This window comes from Athene noctua, chromosome 1 (assembly GCF_965140245.1).
Source record: "Athene noctua chromosome 1, bAthNoc1.hap1.1, whole genome shotgun sequence".
In the NCBI taxonomy this organism is placed as follows: domain Eukaryota; kingdom Metazoa; phylum Chordata; class Aves; order Strigiformes; family Strigidae; genus Athene; species Athene noctua.
Genome location: NC_134037.1, coordinates 34,191,008 through 34,205,948, shown reverse-complemented (window position 1 = coordinate 34,205,948; position 14,941 = coordinate 34,191,008). Strand labels below are relative to the sequence as shown.

The 14,941-nt window shown below is 39.7% G+C and overlaps 2 protein-coding genes across 11 annotated transcripts in view; one reads left to right on the top strand and one right to left on the bottom strand.

Annotated features, from left to right (window-relative positions):
• Positions 1–5,775, top strand: part of COL9A1 (collagen type IX alpha 1 chain) — a 72,983-nt gene extending 67,208 nt beyond the window's left edge. For all 3 annotated transcript variants that reach the window (XM_074895836.1, XM_074895838.1, XM_074895837.1), the window contains 2 exons: positions 2,595–2,672; positions 3,857–5,775. In XM_074895836.1, the coding sequence (XP_074751937.1) occupies positions 2,595–2,672; positions 3,857–4,041 (263 nt within the window). In that variant the 3' untranslated portion in view covers positions 4,042–5,775. The remainder of the gene's footprint in view (positions 1–2,594; positions 2,673–3,856) is intronic.
• Positions 5,776–6,155: 380 nt separating this feature from the next.
• The window catches only part of COL19A1 (collagen type XIX alpha 1 chain), a 211,153-nt gene continuing 202,367 nt past the window's right edge, over positions 6,156–14,941 (bottom strand). For all 8 annotated transcript variants that reach the window (XM_074895826.1, XM_074895832.1, XM_074895830.1 and 5 more), the window contains 2 exons: positions 14,136–14,213; positions 6,156–13,898 (listed from right to left, as the gene is read on the bottom strand). In XM_074895826.1, coding sequence (XP_074751927.1) covers positions 13,762–13,898; positions 14,136–14,213 — 215 coding nt within the window. In that variant the 3' untranslated portion in view covers positions 6,156–13,761. The remainder of the gene's footprint in view (positions 13,899–14,135; positions 14,214–14,941) is intronic.

The window sequence follows — 14,941 nt, the reverse complement described above, 5'->3', positions numbered from 1 at the left end:
TTCCTGTAACTCTTGCCTCAGTCGCCCCAGTGATTAAAGGGCACATTGGCCTGGCCTCAGCAAGACTTGTTTATGAATCTGGTTTTTTTAATCAAATCACTTGCACACTATGAGAAAGGACAGGTATCTGTCTTGAACTAGAAGTAAGCAGCTGAGCCAGATTCCTAATATTAATTCTCCCTCTCATGAACTTTTGAGGTTAGTGTTTTTCATATGCTGAAAAGTTCCAGCAGTGATTCTGTCGTTCCTCCACTCAGTCTCATTGTGGACCTCACTTTTGCAACACCTGCAGTCCCAAAAACTAAACAGTCAGATGCATTCACTCCTCTCTAGCCTACTTTTCTAAGTCTATCCAGTTTCTTACAAGTGACTGATAACAATCTGCCTCTTATTTGAGTCTAATACTTAAGCCACTTAACATCATTGCATCATGTACCTCAATCTATCAATTTTTTTGAAAGGAAAAATCCATAATAAAATTGATTTATTTTACACTTTACCAAAAATTCTTTGATCTAAGTTAATCTCTTTTGTTCCTGACTGAGAGGAATTATAGTCCTCCAAAGGATTATATAGTAGAATTTTCTGCAATATCTTAGGACCACTGTGTATGTATTAGTTTCTATTCAGCAGTGATTTCGATTTGTTTTCTTGAAGGAAGGTTTTATTTAAAAATTGTTTTTCTGCATAAAGTGGTCTGTTGCTGGATTAGAGCATTTACTTTTGTCTTGAGCTTTATTTGAAAGTAAAATTGGGAAAACTTTTTAAAGAAGGAATAGAATACAAACAAAGCAAACCTTAATAGTGTTATTGCTGGAATTCTGTTACCGTTTTCTTTTAATGTAATGTCATCTGTATTCACAGAAGGAACAAAAAAGGGAGATGATACAAAGGTAATTGGATATGCTGAATTTGTTTCAGCACACAGCAGGCTGCACTGTTAATATTAAAAAAAATTAAATCTACAGTGTGTTAAAAAACCCAAACAAGCAAGATGCTTTGTTTCCTATCATAACTGTCATCAAACTCCAAGTTACTTTGCAGTAAACCTTGAAATGCAATTACAGATACAAGAGAAGTGGTGGATGCTTTCAGGTGCAAGAGCTATCATGATGGTACATGGCAGGCAACCTGAAAAACCCTGAGTGCTTCACTCTGAGTTCCTGGTAGGGTTCCACAGAGTTCCACAGAGGTCACAGGGATGAACTGACGTTCCACATCCATTTGGGGAGTAGTCAGAGATTGGAGTGAGCAGAAAAGGACGTGATAAAAGGAAAAAGGAGGAGGATGTTGAGAATGGTTTAAAAGATCACGGTAAAGAGGAGATAGAAACACAAGAATGTGTTTCTATGCAATAGAACAGAAGATAGAAAGATAGTGTCAGCAAGAACAGAGTCAAAAAGAGGTGGCTCAAGGAGATTATCATGACTTTAACGAGCCATCTGAGGTAGTGAAGGAGAGCAGAAACAGAAGTAAGAAGTTGGAGAAGTTTGGGGTAACCAGCAGTAAACACTAACCCAAAGTGTTCAGTAGCTGGAAACAGAAGAAGTCTACATGGTAACCTGACATCAGGGCTTCTGGTAGCTGCACTTACAAAGACAGGCTCAGTTTCCATGTTGACCAGGCAGTCTGAAGTGCACTGATGAGACTCCTCCTGTAGTACCTTGTGTGCGTCTTTTATTGAAACTTGGACTTTTGTACTGACTCTTGTGTTCCTTTACATAGCTTCTTCATCTTCTGCTGTGCCTTTTCTAGGCAAACCACAAACCTAACAGTCTATTTTAATTTCCCTCACTGCAGTACAAGAAAGTATGGAAAGATAAAGTAAAGCTCACTCAAGTATTATTAGGCATATACCTGTGACTTCTGACTTGCACCAAAAAGAAAAAACCACAATAGTTTACATAGGTATTTATGAGTGGTGGATATATTTACTTTTAAGGAATATATACAGTGAAAAGAATTTGAACTTTACAACCGAAACAGCAAAAAAACCTTCCTCTTACTTGTTTGGAGCAGCATGTGAGTTTGAAGAAAAGCTGGGTGCCCACCAAACAAAAGTCTCCAAAATACCTGTATGTAAGAACAAAGTTCTTTGTTTCACTTTCATGAATGTCTTATGTGGATGTCAACTGAATAGTGTAATGTGTGTAAGCCAGCTTTTCTTCACTACACTGGCTGCCTCAAGGACCAGCACTTGAGAATTTTTACTTCTTAGCTGAGTTCACATGGTCTTGCAAAAGCCCCTGGCCTGTACCCTCAGTCTGTATTCCAAAATAGCCTGTAGAGTTCTGTGGGTTTGGTTTATTTCTGTTCTATAGGGTATGGCATATTTCATGTGGTACTTACTGTCCAGCCCCAGGTGTTTGGTTTTTTTCCTTCCAACATGTCTACTTGAGTATAAGTCAAATGTGGGAAAAAAACCCAAACAAAGCCCAAACCTCTTACAAGGAATGTGTCAGAGCATCATTATAGGTGCCAAGAATATATACAGTCACCTGAAATTTCTGCTTATTAGCCATTCACCTCTGAGAGGAAACTTAATGAAAGTAATACTCCAAGCAGGCTGTAACTAATTTATGAATTTGCTTTAGGTGAACCAGGAGAAAGAGGAGAAAGAGGATTTCCAGGCAGAGGACTGAAAGGTTACCCCGGACCAAGAGGTCTTCCAGGTAAATATAAAGGAGTGAAGATAAAGAAGATATGTAGTAAAATTTTATTCAGAACTGATACCTCAAGCTGCCTTGAAAAGAAAAAGGTGTCCATTAAACAATAAACTTCCAAATAAGAGTACTTTATAATTTTTACTTCATAGGTAATGATACAGTCACAAATCAGAATTAAAAGCTCTTTTACTAAAGAGCTACCACCCCTCTGTCTCAGTGTAGAAAGATTAGGAAAAATGTATACAAAGCATTAAAAAAAAGAGGCAATGACACATACAGATATATAAAATTGCCTCTTTTTTATATAAGTGTATATATATATATATATATGACATAAAACAAACAAGGTCACAAGCCCCAGATTAACTTACTGGCAGCCACAGCAGTATTCAGAATCTCAATTCATAATTTAGGACATGCAAAATACAATTATTTTTGTAGTAATGAATTGCAGTGTTATGTAACAGCGGTCCAGGAGAGATTCTTCCTGATAAATGCAGCACAACCGGCCTCTAGTGGCCAGTGACTGAAAATAAACATGTTACTTCCATCAGTATCTCTCTGTAACACGTTTCTCTGTGTATATAGAGACAGACACTACCTTCTTTTTTGTAAAAAGGAGAAGAAATCAGTTGAGTGCATACTGATACCTACAGTGTCCGTGAAACTTGGAGTTGTCTTCTTCAGAGATTTATCATTGGAAGAGGCTTACTAAAATCACTGTATTTCATCCTTTCACTGAAGATTTAAAACTAAAATCAGAATTCTACTCTATACATCTATTTCCCTAACACCTCTGAGTGGAGAATAAAAGCAATTGATATGCCTCTTTCCAGAGCATTGAGATAACTCTGAAGTAGCGAGTAGTGCTACACCTTCATACACAGCACCAGCAGGGCTGCCTGTGGTGCTGCCATCAGGCACATGGTTTAGCTTTTTATAGCAGCAGAGCCGCTCCAGTACGACTGGGTAAGATTGGGATGGAAATGTCATTGCTGTAGCTCTGTAAACACAGCCTGGTTGTTTTAGAGGAAAACTGTCCCTTTAAGGAGGTACCTCTCTGAGGAATCCACCAAGAGCAGTAAAAAGCCATTGTCTACAGTTTTTAAGAACAGGATGCTCAGTAAAGCTACATGTGTGCTAATTAAGTCACATGCTGCCAGATTTTCGACCTGCATCCCCTTTTCCAGGTGAACCAGGCAAACCCAGCTACGGCAGTGAGGGCCGTGATGGTCAACGAGGTCTCCCTGGGGTGGCCGGTCAGCCTGGGGTTCCTGGTCCTCCTGGCCCCCCTGGCCCTCCTGGGTACTGCGAGCCGTCGTCTTGCAGAATGGAGGCTGGACAGAGAGTTGGTAAGAACATGAAAGGGCCATGAATGGGCAATGCAAGCGCCATGAAGTGTCGGCATTAATTTACTTCCTGCACAGACAGCTGAGAAAAAATAAGGAATGAAGGAGAAATACAAACAAGGAGAAACTTTTCACCCAAGGTTTCAGTAAGGCATTTTTAACACAGTGGTTGTACGTTCTTTCTAAAGGTGTACTTGGCAACACAAGCTGGAACAATGGTGCTTACAGAAATACACAGGTGCTGCCTTCTGGTTCTTTCTCCCTTTGAGGGGGGGTAAAAAAGGCACTTGTCTTTTTTTTTTTTTTTTTAATAAAGAGTTTCTGTGATTTCTCCTCCTCCCCTACTTAATTCCTATGTATGATATACAGTGAAATAACATGTCTTCAGCCATCAAATAAAAAAGAAACAGTTTATTTACTTAACTTGTAGCTATTCTTTTATGCTTAAAAAATAAATTCCAGGGCCCTCTGAAGCAAATTCCATCACTTCATGCACAGTCATTTCATTGTATGTATGTGCCGTACAGGACACATGCTCAGCCTCCCCCAGCTCTGCAGTTCAATTGCAGAAACACAGCTGGGAGGCTGTTCTTATGAAAACCTGCCACCCTGGCACCTTTTATGCTGTAAATCTCTGTAAAAGCAGGATCACTGGGTTCTCAGGAATAAGCCACGTGGAATAACCTCTTCATATTCCACTCCAGTCTGTGTTGCATTCGTAATTTTGTAAGAAGCCTATTCCAGCTTGCCTCCTTCTCTATGAATTTAAAATAAAAGGCTAGAAGCCACTGTCATGGGAATTTTAAGTCCCAGAAATATAAAAGTTTATAGTAGAGATTACAGATTTTGAAGTAACATCTGTGGTTGTACAAAAAACTAATAAATAATGTTTTAACACTCTCTGGGTTTTTGTATGTATGATTACATTTGATACTGATAAACAGAACAGCTAGAAGGCAGCCGTTAGACAGCCCAAGTTACCTTTTAGATAAACTCAGTTTTTAGAGGAAAATGTGCATTGTGGATATTTTGTTTCTCTCTGTATAAATTAAACTATTTGTGGTTTTCATTTTACCTCCTCTGAAGTGTATTCTCTCAAAGACAACAATGAAACTGTCCTATGATGTTTCCTGTCATTTTGCTATTAATCATCCAATTTTCAAGTACAAACTTTGGCACACTTGCTTTAAGCATTGATTTTTCTCCCAGCCTTTAATTGTCTGTTTATGTTCAAAATCGTTGACTTGTATATCCTGTGAGAATATAAAGAAATAACATGATCAATTGAGCTATGCATTTTGCATGTAACATATGAGACAACCCTAAAGGGAAAGGTACTGGTAGAATATATACTCTTAAAAGGAGTTACTGAAAAACATCATAGATAAGCCTTCCCCAAACCAAACCTGACACTCTAGCTGCATCTGAGAGCCACCTAAATAGAAATCACTTGCAAGAAAAATGTCTGATAAAGCTGCCTACTAAAAGAAATGCTTGCACATTTGTTAGAGACTTTTGAGAGAGTTAAATGGGATTAATTCTAATAATCTCTTTATGTCCCTTGCAGAGCCCAATATTTTAAATAATAAAATATAAAAGAGGTCAAATCTTTACAAGTAAGTCTTACCTACAAGTGTCTGCTGCTCTCTGTTCAGTTCCACAGAAGCAGCACTGGGTGAGATTTCAAGGAATGATGGGGAAAAAATAGGCATAAAGAAATGTGCCACCCTTCCCAGAGAGTCTTGGCAAAGCCTGGGACAGAACGGTTTTCCTGCGCCTCCACTTTAGCCAAACTCTCATAGCTGACAAAGAAGTCATCAGAATAGATGACTGCAAAGAATTTCACTTTTAAGAAACAAATCCAGACAACTGCGTACAAGGTGATTAACGTGTTCACACATAAGGATATTGTCTAAAGTCTCAGAATTAGGTCAGTTTTTACTGATTTAGTAGTGCAACAAATAGACCATTAGTGGTAATAACAAACTGCAGTTTCACCAACAAACTTTTATTTTGACTATAAAGTGTGTAAAACTCTTAAAAGAAAAAAACCCACCTGATAACAGAATGAAAATACTATTTTCCATATGTAATGCGTAAACATAATGAATCAAAAGAAGCAGAGCCCCCCCCCCCCCCCTTTAAATACAAATGTGAAGTGCTTTAAAAAATATAGTCTGAAAAATGCATAAAATTCCACAATGGAAAGACACTCATGTAGGAGAGAAAACATTCGTATGTAAAAACCAAATCAGAACTATTACAATCAAACAAATTCAACACTAAGGTCAATTCGATGCAGAATCTAAGTGGATAGATTAAGACAACACGTTTTCTGCCTTCAAGCTGACACACAGCTTTTAAAATACAGACCTGCAGAATAAATTCCAGGCCCACTGTAAGTCATTATGGGACATACTGGTTAATCTAAGTATTTCCCAATTCCAAAACTTGTGCAAGAGTGGCAAAATTTTATCCGAAGAATGTTAGACTGTATGCCAAAAAATACCAGGAACTGCATTTTTAGTAACAGCACCTTCAAGTAAATAAAGTTTTGGAAAATAAAGACAGGGTTATGAATTTAAAAGAAAGGTGTATCAACTATGGTGATACAGAAAAAAAACTAGTTCTAATTTAAATAAATATATTCAGAAAGCCCAAAGCAAAGAGACTGAGAGGTTTCAACAAGCCACTGAGAGCATGCTGCCCATTCTAACCAGATGCTCCTGGAATCCTGGAAAAGTCCTGGGTAAATCTTGTTCTCTCTCCCTTCTGTTTCAATATCATAAAATGCTGTGAGATTTCTTGAACAAAAGACTAATGAAAATCACTTTTACCTATGAGGATCTCTGCTGCCATTCCTAATTCTGGAGGTTTAACTACACTGTGATAAATACATTTTTTAGCTCCCCAGTTACTGGACTTAAGTGTAGGCAGGAACCAAGAGAAAAATGTTTAACTGTCCTCAAAATTATAATCAATTGTTCACAATCCAATCTGGCATTTTAAAATGTTGACTGCAATGCTTTCCCTACTAAGCTACTAATAAGTATTAGTAACACTGCTGCTGAATACTGTAAGAAAATACATATATGTTATACATCTATAGTTCATATATGTAGAGAGAGTTTATACATAAGTTTTCTGTCACAGCCAGTACTGGGTTCAAGCAACCTGGTACGAACTGCTACCAAAAAACTTGTGCATATTTCACAAAGGCCAAAGGAGCTCTAGAGCACAATTTAGCGCCCCCCCCCCCAGATGAGGCAAGGAAGCAAGGCTGGGGAGGATCACGCTCGATTTTGCTTCCCTGAATATCCTAGGCATGATCTGGGTTTACCCAGAGCCAAACACAGATCTAGAACCAAATTTGCTCTTCCTTCAAAAAGGGCAAGTGTCAGCAGATGGTACTTTCTAGGTTACTTGAAGGACAGAGGGAACAAGAAACAGTCTCTTAGTTTTAGAAACGTGTTGGTTCCTCCTAGCCGAGCACAGCAGTTGTGCTCCATGTACAAGCACATGCTGCATTTTGCAAATGTTTTTAAATTGTTTAGATAATTGGGTGGAATGCATTTGCTTGACCTGCTCATCATAGTATCATTTGGCGATGCAGTCTTTGTTTCCTTTACACTTAAAATACAGTCACTGCATCTCCTCTGCTCATGGGCACTAGTAAAGAAAGAAGAAGTGTCTTTATTTTGTGGGCACGTTACTTCTACCTGATTTGTTACAGCTTCAGTTTTATTCCCTTCCTCTCAATCTTTTGTTTTACTGTTCTGTTTTGCTTGCTGTGTATGCATTCAAAAGGACTAGTAAAACTGGCAGCTTCAGAGGCAAGTTTGCTGAAGCCACTATGAAATCTGAAGAAAGAAAATCAAGTTAGTGGTCAAAATATTACCCAGCATCCTTTAAAATTCCATTTACGTAGGAGTTGTCTTTTTTCTCCTGGGAGAGTTAGGCAGCAAGACAGCAATGAAAATACCTAAAGTTACCTGAAGTTAAACACTTCAGTGCATCAGTTGCTTGAATAAAAGTGATTATCTTATATTCAGACAGGAAAGTTATCTGCATCCGATTCAGAGATTATATTAACTTCCATAAATTTTTTATATATATATATATATATATATATATGGCAAAGGTTTTTCACTTTTTTTTCTTTTTTTTTTCCTCCAGACTGTGGAGGAAAAGTTTCAAGAAAAAAATAAAAGAGAACCAGGTTTCACCAATCCATAGGAAGCACAAGCCTGACAGTGTGGTCAGGCAAACTCCCCCCTGAATTCAGCCAGCCCCAGGCGCTGAATGCTCCCCAGGGCTTGCTGCAGTGGCTTTGTGCCTCTCCTGTCTCTTGTTTGCAGTTGCATCCTCGCTCCGTGATTTAACACAGAAGGAAAGGTTGTCATTTCTGACAGAACCACATACAGAAAGTACGTGAAACACCTTCATTTCTGTCCAGAATCCTATTTCAGATGTAAATGGCCACATTATAATGTAAAAAGCAATTTTCTATCCACTTAATACATTTCCATTGAACTGAACCTTCAGTGTTGCAAACCAAAAATATAATGAAGGAAAGAAGCAACCTGTTGGCACATACTGTGATTCAGTCAGTGACAAACTGCATATCACTCAGAAATTGAAAAAAATAATAAAATAAGGTATGTCATTGACAATCTTTCAAATATGTTGACTAGAGACAATATATTTACATCAAAACTGCAGTTAAGTAATTAAACGCATTCATGTTTGTAGAACAACACACTTGGAAATAAAACTGCTAGAAGACATGTAGACTACATTCTTTTTACCTACAAACTGATTTTGGTCTAGAATCTGTAATGTTTGTTAGCAATTAATATTTGAAAATCACATTTCCCTAAAGTATTGTGAAGCTTGAGTTGTCCACTTAACACCAACCAAAGCAAGGTCATGGTTAAACTTGTTCTCCATGGCCTATACTCACCTACATGTATGGAGATGGATTGAAACATCCATCCAGCACAATCTAGTCGTAGTGGACATAACAAATTTCAAGGAGAATCTGTATGACTCGGTGCATCCAGAATCTCACAAAAACACAATAACACCCCCCACCCCCCCCACCCCCAACCCAAGACTGTTTTGATTCCTGAGATACTTCTCATGTTCTAACATGTCATGTTAGAGCAGCAGTTCTATTTCACTGGTAAAATGCAAGGTTATGAGCTGGCTTTACATACTATATTTGGAGAAACAAGTTTATAAAATGCTAGTTTAGCCTGTGGGGTTTTTACAAGACTTTTATGTAAACATCACAGAAAAGTAAAAAATTGAGTGTACACCAACATGAAGAAAAGTATTTTACCCTTGTGAAAAAGAAGCAGTGTCAAAGTATTTTGTGTGATTATTCATTAATTTTAAAAATATGCATATTTAACAAAGCTGTGCATATCTATCATCTGTCATAATGTACAATCATAAAACAAAGGAAGGATGGATGATACAATCAATCCTGTTTTGATATCACAGTGCTCTTTTAGCATTGAAACCAAATCCAGTTTAAGACAAAAATATTGGTTCTTAAAACATTACTAGGCTGCACTGCTACTTGACTGTATGAAGTATGGTGGTGTAATTTTTATTAACCATAGGAGACTCCCTGCTCCCCTAGAGACAAATATCATTACAGTGAACATAATTGATGCCTGAACGTGGGATGTCTCACTATGGCATATTCTTCTGTAACATGTACATATACAAACCACAAATAAAATCTAAGCAATATTACCTGAAAATAATTATCCAAGAAAGGCAGTATTTCTGCAAATACTACCATGCAAAACGAAATGGATTTTAGGAAAAAAAAAAAGAAAAAAGTCAGGCTCAAGAACAAAATCAGAACGACTGACTCTTGCGCTGTGAATCTACGCAGCACTGGGTCATTTCTTGGACTGCTGAGCGAATTCAGCCTGGGCTCTCTGCTTTGGACTGAACAGACGTTTTGAACTCCACCATGTGGACAAAAGGAGGTATGCTGCAGCCTCAGAAATGTTCCCCTCTCAAGTTTATTACTTCAGGCAAACTGAGTAGTTCTGTACATAGCTAATTTGAAGCAAATCCCAACATGTTCTTAGATTATAATGCAACTTGCCATAAAATACAGTAGTCTGACCCTGAACTAGTCTAGATGCTTTAAAAAAGCTTTAAAGCATCTTTTCAAAGGTATCTCAGTTCAAAGTCCTGTTGCACATAAACATTCCCAAATCAGAAACATATCTTCTGCTACTGGAAAAAAAAAATTCTCTGTGTTTAGTCCCTTGCAATGCTTACTGCAGCACAGACTGCTCAAAACAGGTACGAAATCGATAAAGCAAATCGCAAAGCAGATTAGAACCCCTCTGCCCTTCCTGGCCCCCTTCCCAAAACCCAAGACAACACTAGTCTGAAACTGCAAAGAAATTTCAAGGGCCAAAAAAAAAAAACCCACCCCATGCAGAAGCATGATTCCAGGTACATTCTGCTTTCAATTCTAAAAATGTAGAGTAGAAGCAACCCAGTGTGAAGTTAAACTGGGATTAACTCTGTTCTACCCCAGTGAAGAACACGGCATCTTAAAAAAGGTATTGAGATAGCTCATATAACAAAATACCCATTTTCTCATATGAGAAAATTAAAAAGGGTTTTTAGCAAAATATAAAATAATGCAACAAGATAATTACCAAAGTTACCTGCAAATCAATTCAAAGTGTTCAAATACCTTTTAAACGACCTTTAGATTTGAGCCTACAAAAAGAAAATGGCATCTGTAGGAAACATAGATGAAAAAATAAACTTCTTCAAATATAAAAAGTGTTCTGCTTTCTGATAAGTTCAAGTAAATTAACATACAGCAATTGCATCTGGCAAATAACAGATGCTCAGTTTCAGCTAGCTAGAAGTCCCAAAATATACACATACCACTACCGCGGCGCAACAGTCTATGTACAGCCTTCCAGGACGGGGGCTGCTTGGAAACCTCTCGGTCACGTGGATATCCTTTACAATACAGCACCCTTTTCGATATTATCACAGAAAATGAAGTTTAAAATTAACTTAGGACGTAAAAAAATATTCAGATTTTTACATATATTGGAATTACTAAAGAAGTAAAAAGAAATAAATGAAAAAAAATGTTCATGCAAGACACCTGACCAGCAGTTCATTTGACTGAATGGAAAACAGTATGAGCGGCCTGGTCCTCTGCTGGTGTACACAGACAGATACATACACTGGTGCAAGGCCCCTGGCTTTACTCGCTGGGCTGGCAGACCTGTCCCCTGGACAGGAGCAGGTGCCTGAGGACAGACAATCGCTGGGTTTCAAGCTGCCTCACCAGTTCCCAGCGTTGGCACAGCTGTGGTGCTCTGAGGACCAGGTCCGGAAAGGTGGTCAGTACCACAGGGCAAACCAAGACGTGTTTCGTGGGCACAGGAGGTCTGGAATGGGAGCAGCACATTTTGAGCTAAGCACAGGCAGGACCACTTGTTCCAAACACACCTTCACCCCGTCGGGATGGGCACCCACAGCCCGCAGAGCAGCGAACACACTGGCCTGAAAAAGGGGCAGTTATTGCCTCCTGAGGGACAGCAAGGGATGAGCAGAAAAGGAGGCATCGGGACTGTGGTTCACCCACAGACTTTGACCTGTCTGTCTCCATCCTCATGAGGGACAGATAAAGGACCCTGACACCCTCAAGGGGTCCCTGGCTGCCGGGCATATTACAGCTCACAGATTCCTTTCAGGAGATGGTTTCATGGTATGTCACGGGTTTTCTGCTGTCCTCCTTCCTGCTACCCTCTCCTGTCCCAGGTGTTTATTCTCAGACCTCCATCTCTGTGTTTACATCTTTCTCATGCCAAGCACCTTCTTCCTTCCAAACATCTAACTGATTAACGTGCCAAGTGGGTATGCTTTCCCTCCCAGACAGTGCCTGAAGGCTTGCCTGTGCTCCCCAGCTATCTCGGTTAACTCTATCCCCTCTTGTACTCATCTTGCTCCTCCAGTCTGGGTGCAAGTGCTAGGAACTCTATTCAGAACAAATGTGTTTCTTTTTAAAAAGACTCCCACCCATCATGCCCGTTTTTAAGCAAACCCCAGAATTCTGGCAGATTTGTGTCTCACAACAGCTCCTCTGGAACCCAGCACTTCCAATTTGGTAATGCATCCCTGTCCTCTCAGTACTGCTCAAGCACGAAGTCACCAAAACCACCTCCCTGCCTGATGTAGGAGAGAATGATTGGCTTCCTAATGATGGGGCAGGAGCCCTCTGTACTGCTTTTGCACTAGGGACTTGTTTTGAGGCTGTGGGTTATAGCTATCCATGTTCTCTCAATAGCACCTTCATGTTCTATTGCACTGTAACAAATTCCGTAAGACTAATCTAGGATCATCTGTTTTCATTTTCTTATAATCAGGAGTGAAACTTTGACCAAGTCTCCCCCCTCCTTTTCAGAATCAGCCTGTGTGATTGATTTTCTCCATCTTTTCTTTTGCACAACCCTTTGAGCTCTGTCAGACTTACGCTTTCTTCTGTTTTGTTCTTCATTGACAATGCAGGATTTACTGAATGTCTGCAAACTGCATGCAGTCACGCTCTCTGTAGTGCACCTTTCCAAGGAGGGTTTTGCATTTTTTCCAAATTTCTCTTGAACTCAAATAATTTTTTGCAACCAGTTATTAGGACATGTGAGTTTCGCACTGTACTGTTTCCATGTTCTTCTCAGGCTTATTTTGGCACATCATTATTGCAGGAGGAAGAGGAAAATTGTGCCACCGGTAAGATTAGAGGCTTGTAAAGTTCCTTCTTTGACTGTCTTACTGTGTATCCACCACTCTCGGCTCTAAAGCAAGGGGTTGTTTTTGCTGTAAGCAGATACAATGTCAAAATGGCTTGATTACAGGCAATGATACTACACTTACTAAGTCCATGGAACGGTTAGAAGATGTGCCCGTTCTCAGTTGGGAACATCAACACCAGCCCCGAGAAGTTTAATATCAGGAGTACACATTACCATGACTAAATGAACACAGAAGCCCTCAGTTGGGACAAAATCCAGTCAGGAGAGATGCTTCTCGGGGCTACACCTGATGAATTTCCAGACAGTCTGAAGCTAAACGTTGGATGGGATTAGAGAGATCATAAACACGTCTTAGTTTCCTTCTTCGACAGCTAGGAAATGACTGAAATGGTGGGTAGCGTTTGTGGTGCACAACACAGACCCAGTTCAGAAGGTGTGCCACAGCATCCTCAAAGGACATGAACATTTAGTCTAAAGAGAGTTCCCAGCGCTTCAGCTCGGGTCTTGCATTCATCATGCATGGGTACACTTTAAAACTTCAGAAATGCACTTTTTCCATTTAAACTTCACCACCAGCAAGAAAAATAAAGCCAGCCTACATACTGAGGCATACTCTTTAAGTTATAATAGAATATTTCTTGTTTGAAGAAAGAAACTTATGAAAATTATTTGGGCCTATTCTCTCCTCTAAGTAAAATAAATATGAGAAACATAACACATGGAATGCACTCTAGAAAATATACGTCATCATTTCATAATTAATGACACTGCAAATAACAGAATAAGGCTCAATTCCGTGCCTTATAAATTATCGACATAATGTGCAGTGTCGAGGGAAAAAAAAATGCACCAAATATTTCAAATATTAAATTAACTTAATGAGAGGAGTGAAAAGTGACTGTGAACCCAAGTGTCTAGGGGAGAGGGCTTTTATTTCCCGCTGGTGCGTGACCGAGTCTGTGATATGTGGTAATAGCAATCTGCTGGATTGCATCTCCCGTTGGGTCCAGGTGGCCCCTGCGGTCCGGGTGAGCCTGGCGTTCCTGGAGGGCCTGGCAGGCCAGCAGCTGGTAAAACAAAGTTAGAATTAGCAGAGTCCTCACCAGAGCACATGCAGTGCCCCCTGATTCATCTCTGAGAGTCAGCGGCACGCCAGCTCAGCGGTGAGAAGGCAGACAGGTCTGACCTCATGCTACGGCCAAGCTCAGGAGGAAAGGCACGGGTGTAAAACTGGTGTGAAAACCAGGAGAAACCCCTGTTAGTTAATAAATAACAATAGCAGAAATAAATCTGCAGACTTGTACCTGCAGGGCCGGGTGGTCCAGGGTTACCAGGCAGTCCAATTCCAGGCTCGCCTCTTTCCCCTTTCTGTCCTCTATAACCTACAGAATAAAGATATGAAAATAAGAGTGTCCCCTTATTACAAACAGTGATCTACCCTATATCTTGTTGACAGGAAATTATCAACACAAATGTAATTGGGAAAACACACGCTCACTTCTTTTTCTGAGACTGGCATTTTTTCTGAGACAGCTCTTAGGTTTATAAGTCCCTTCTGCAAAATATGAGCATTTCTAGCAGTAACCATTGCCTCATCTGCCAGAGGACTCTTGCTACATTCACGAGTCAGACCTTTCCCTGAGATTTTAAATTAGTTTCCTGAAGTTCCTCTAATAAAGAACCAAATGCTTATTCTGCTCCAGTGTTACCCATTTGATGATGTGATGTAAAGCACCAACCCAAAGGTCACCTGGAGTGTGACCAGCCCTTCTCTGATGATAGCCCACAAACTAAGTGAGACTTTGCCCTCTTTGCTCTACGTAAAACTTTAAGTCTGCACTTTTGAGACCGTAAACCGGTAGTTGTATGCTTAGATATTCCCCTGTGTGTGAGAGAAGACCTGTTTCCCCTCCAGCATTACACAGCTGCCCTCATGTGGAAATAAGCGTCTTTAGAGCTTGTGCAGATTTCGGGTTCTAGCATGCAAGGCCTACTTGGAGCCAAGTGGCTGGATATTGTCAACAAGGTGTGACTACTAATTATAGTTTGAGTATCTGTGTCCATTTTCTTCATAGGCCAAAGCTTTGTATTTATCTAAATAGCTTCCATC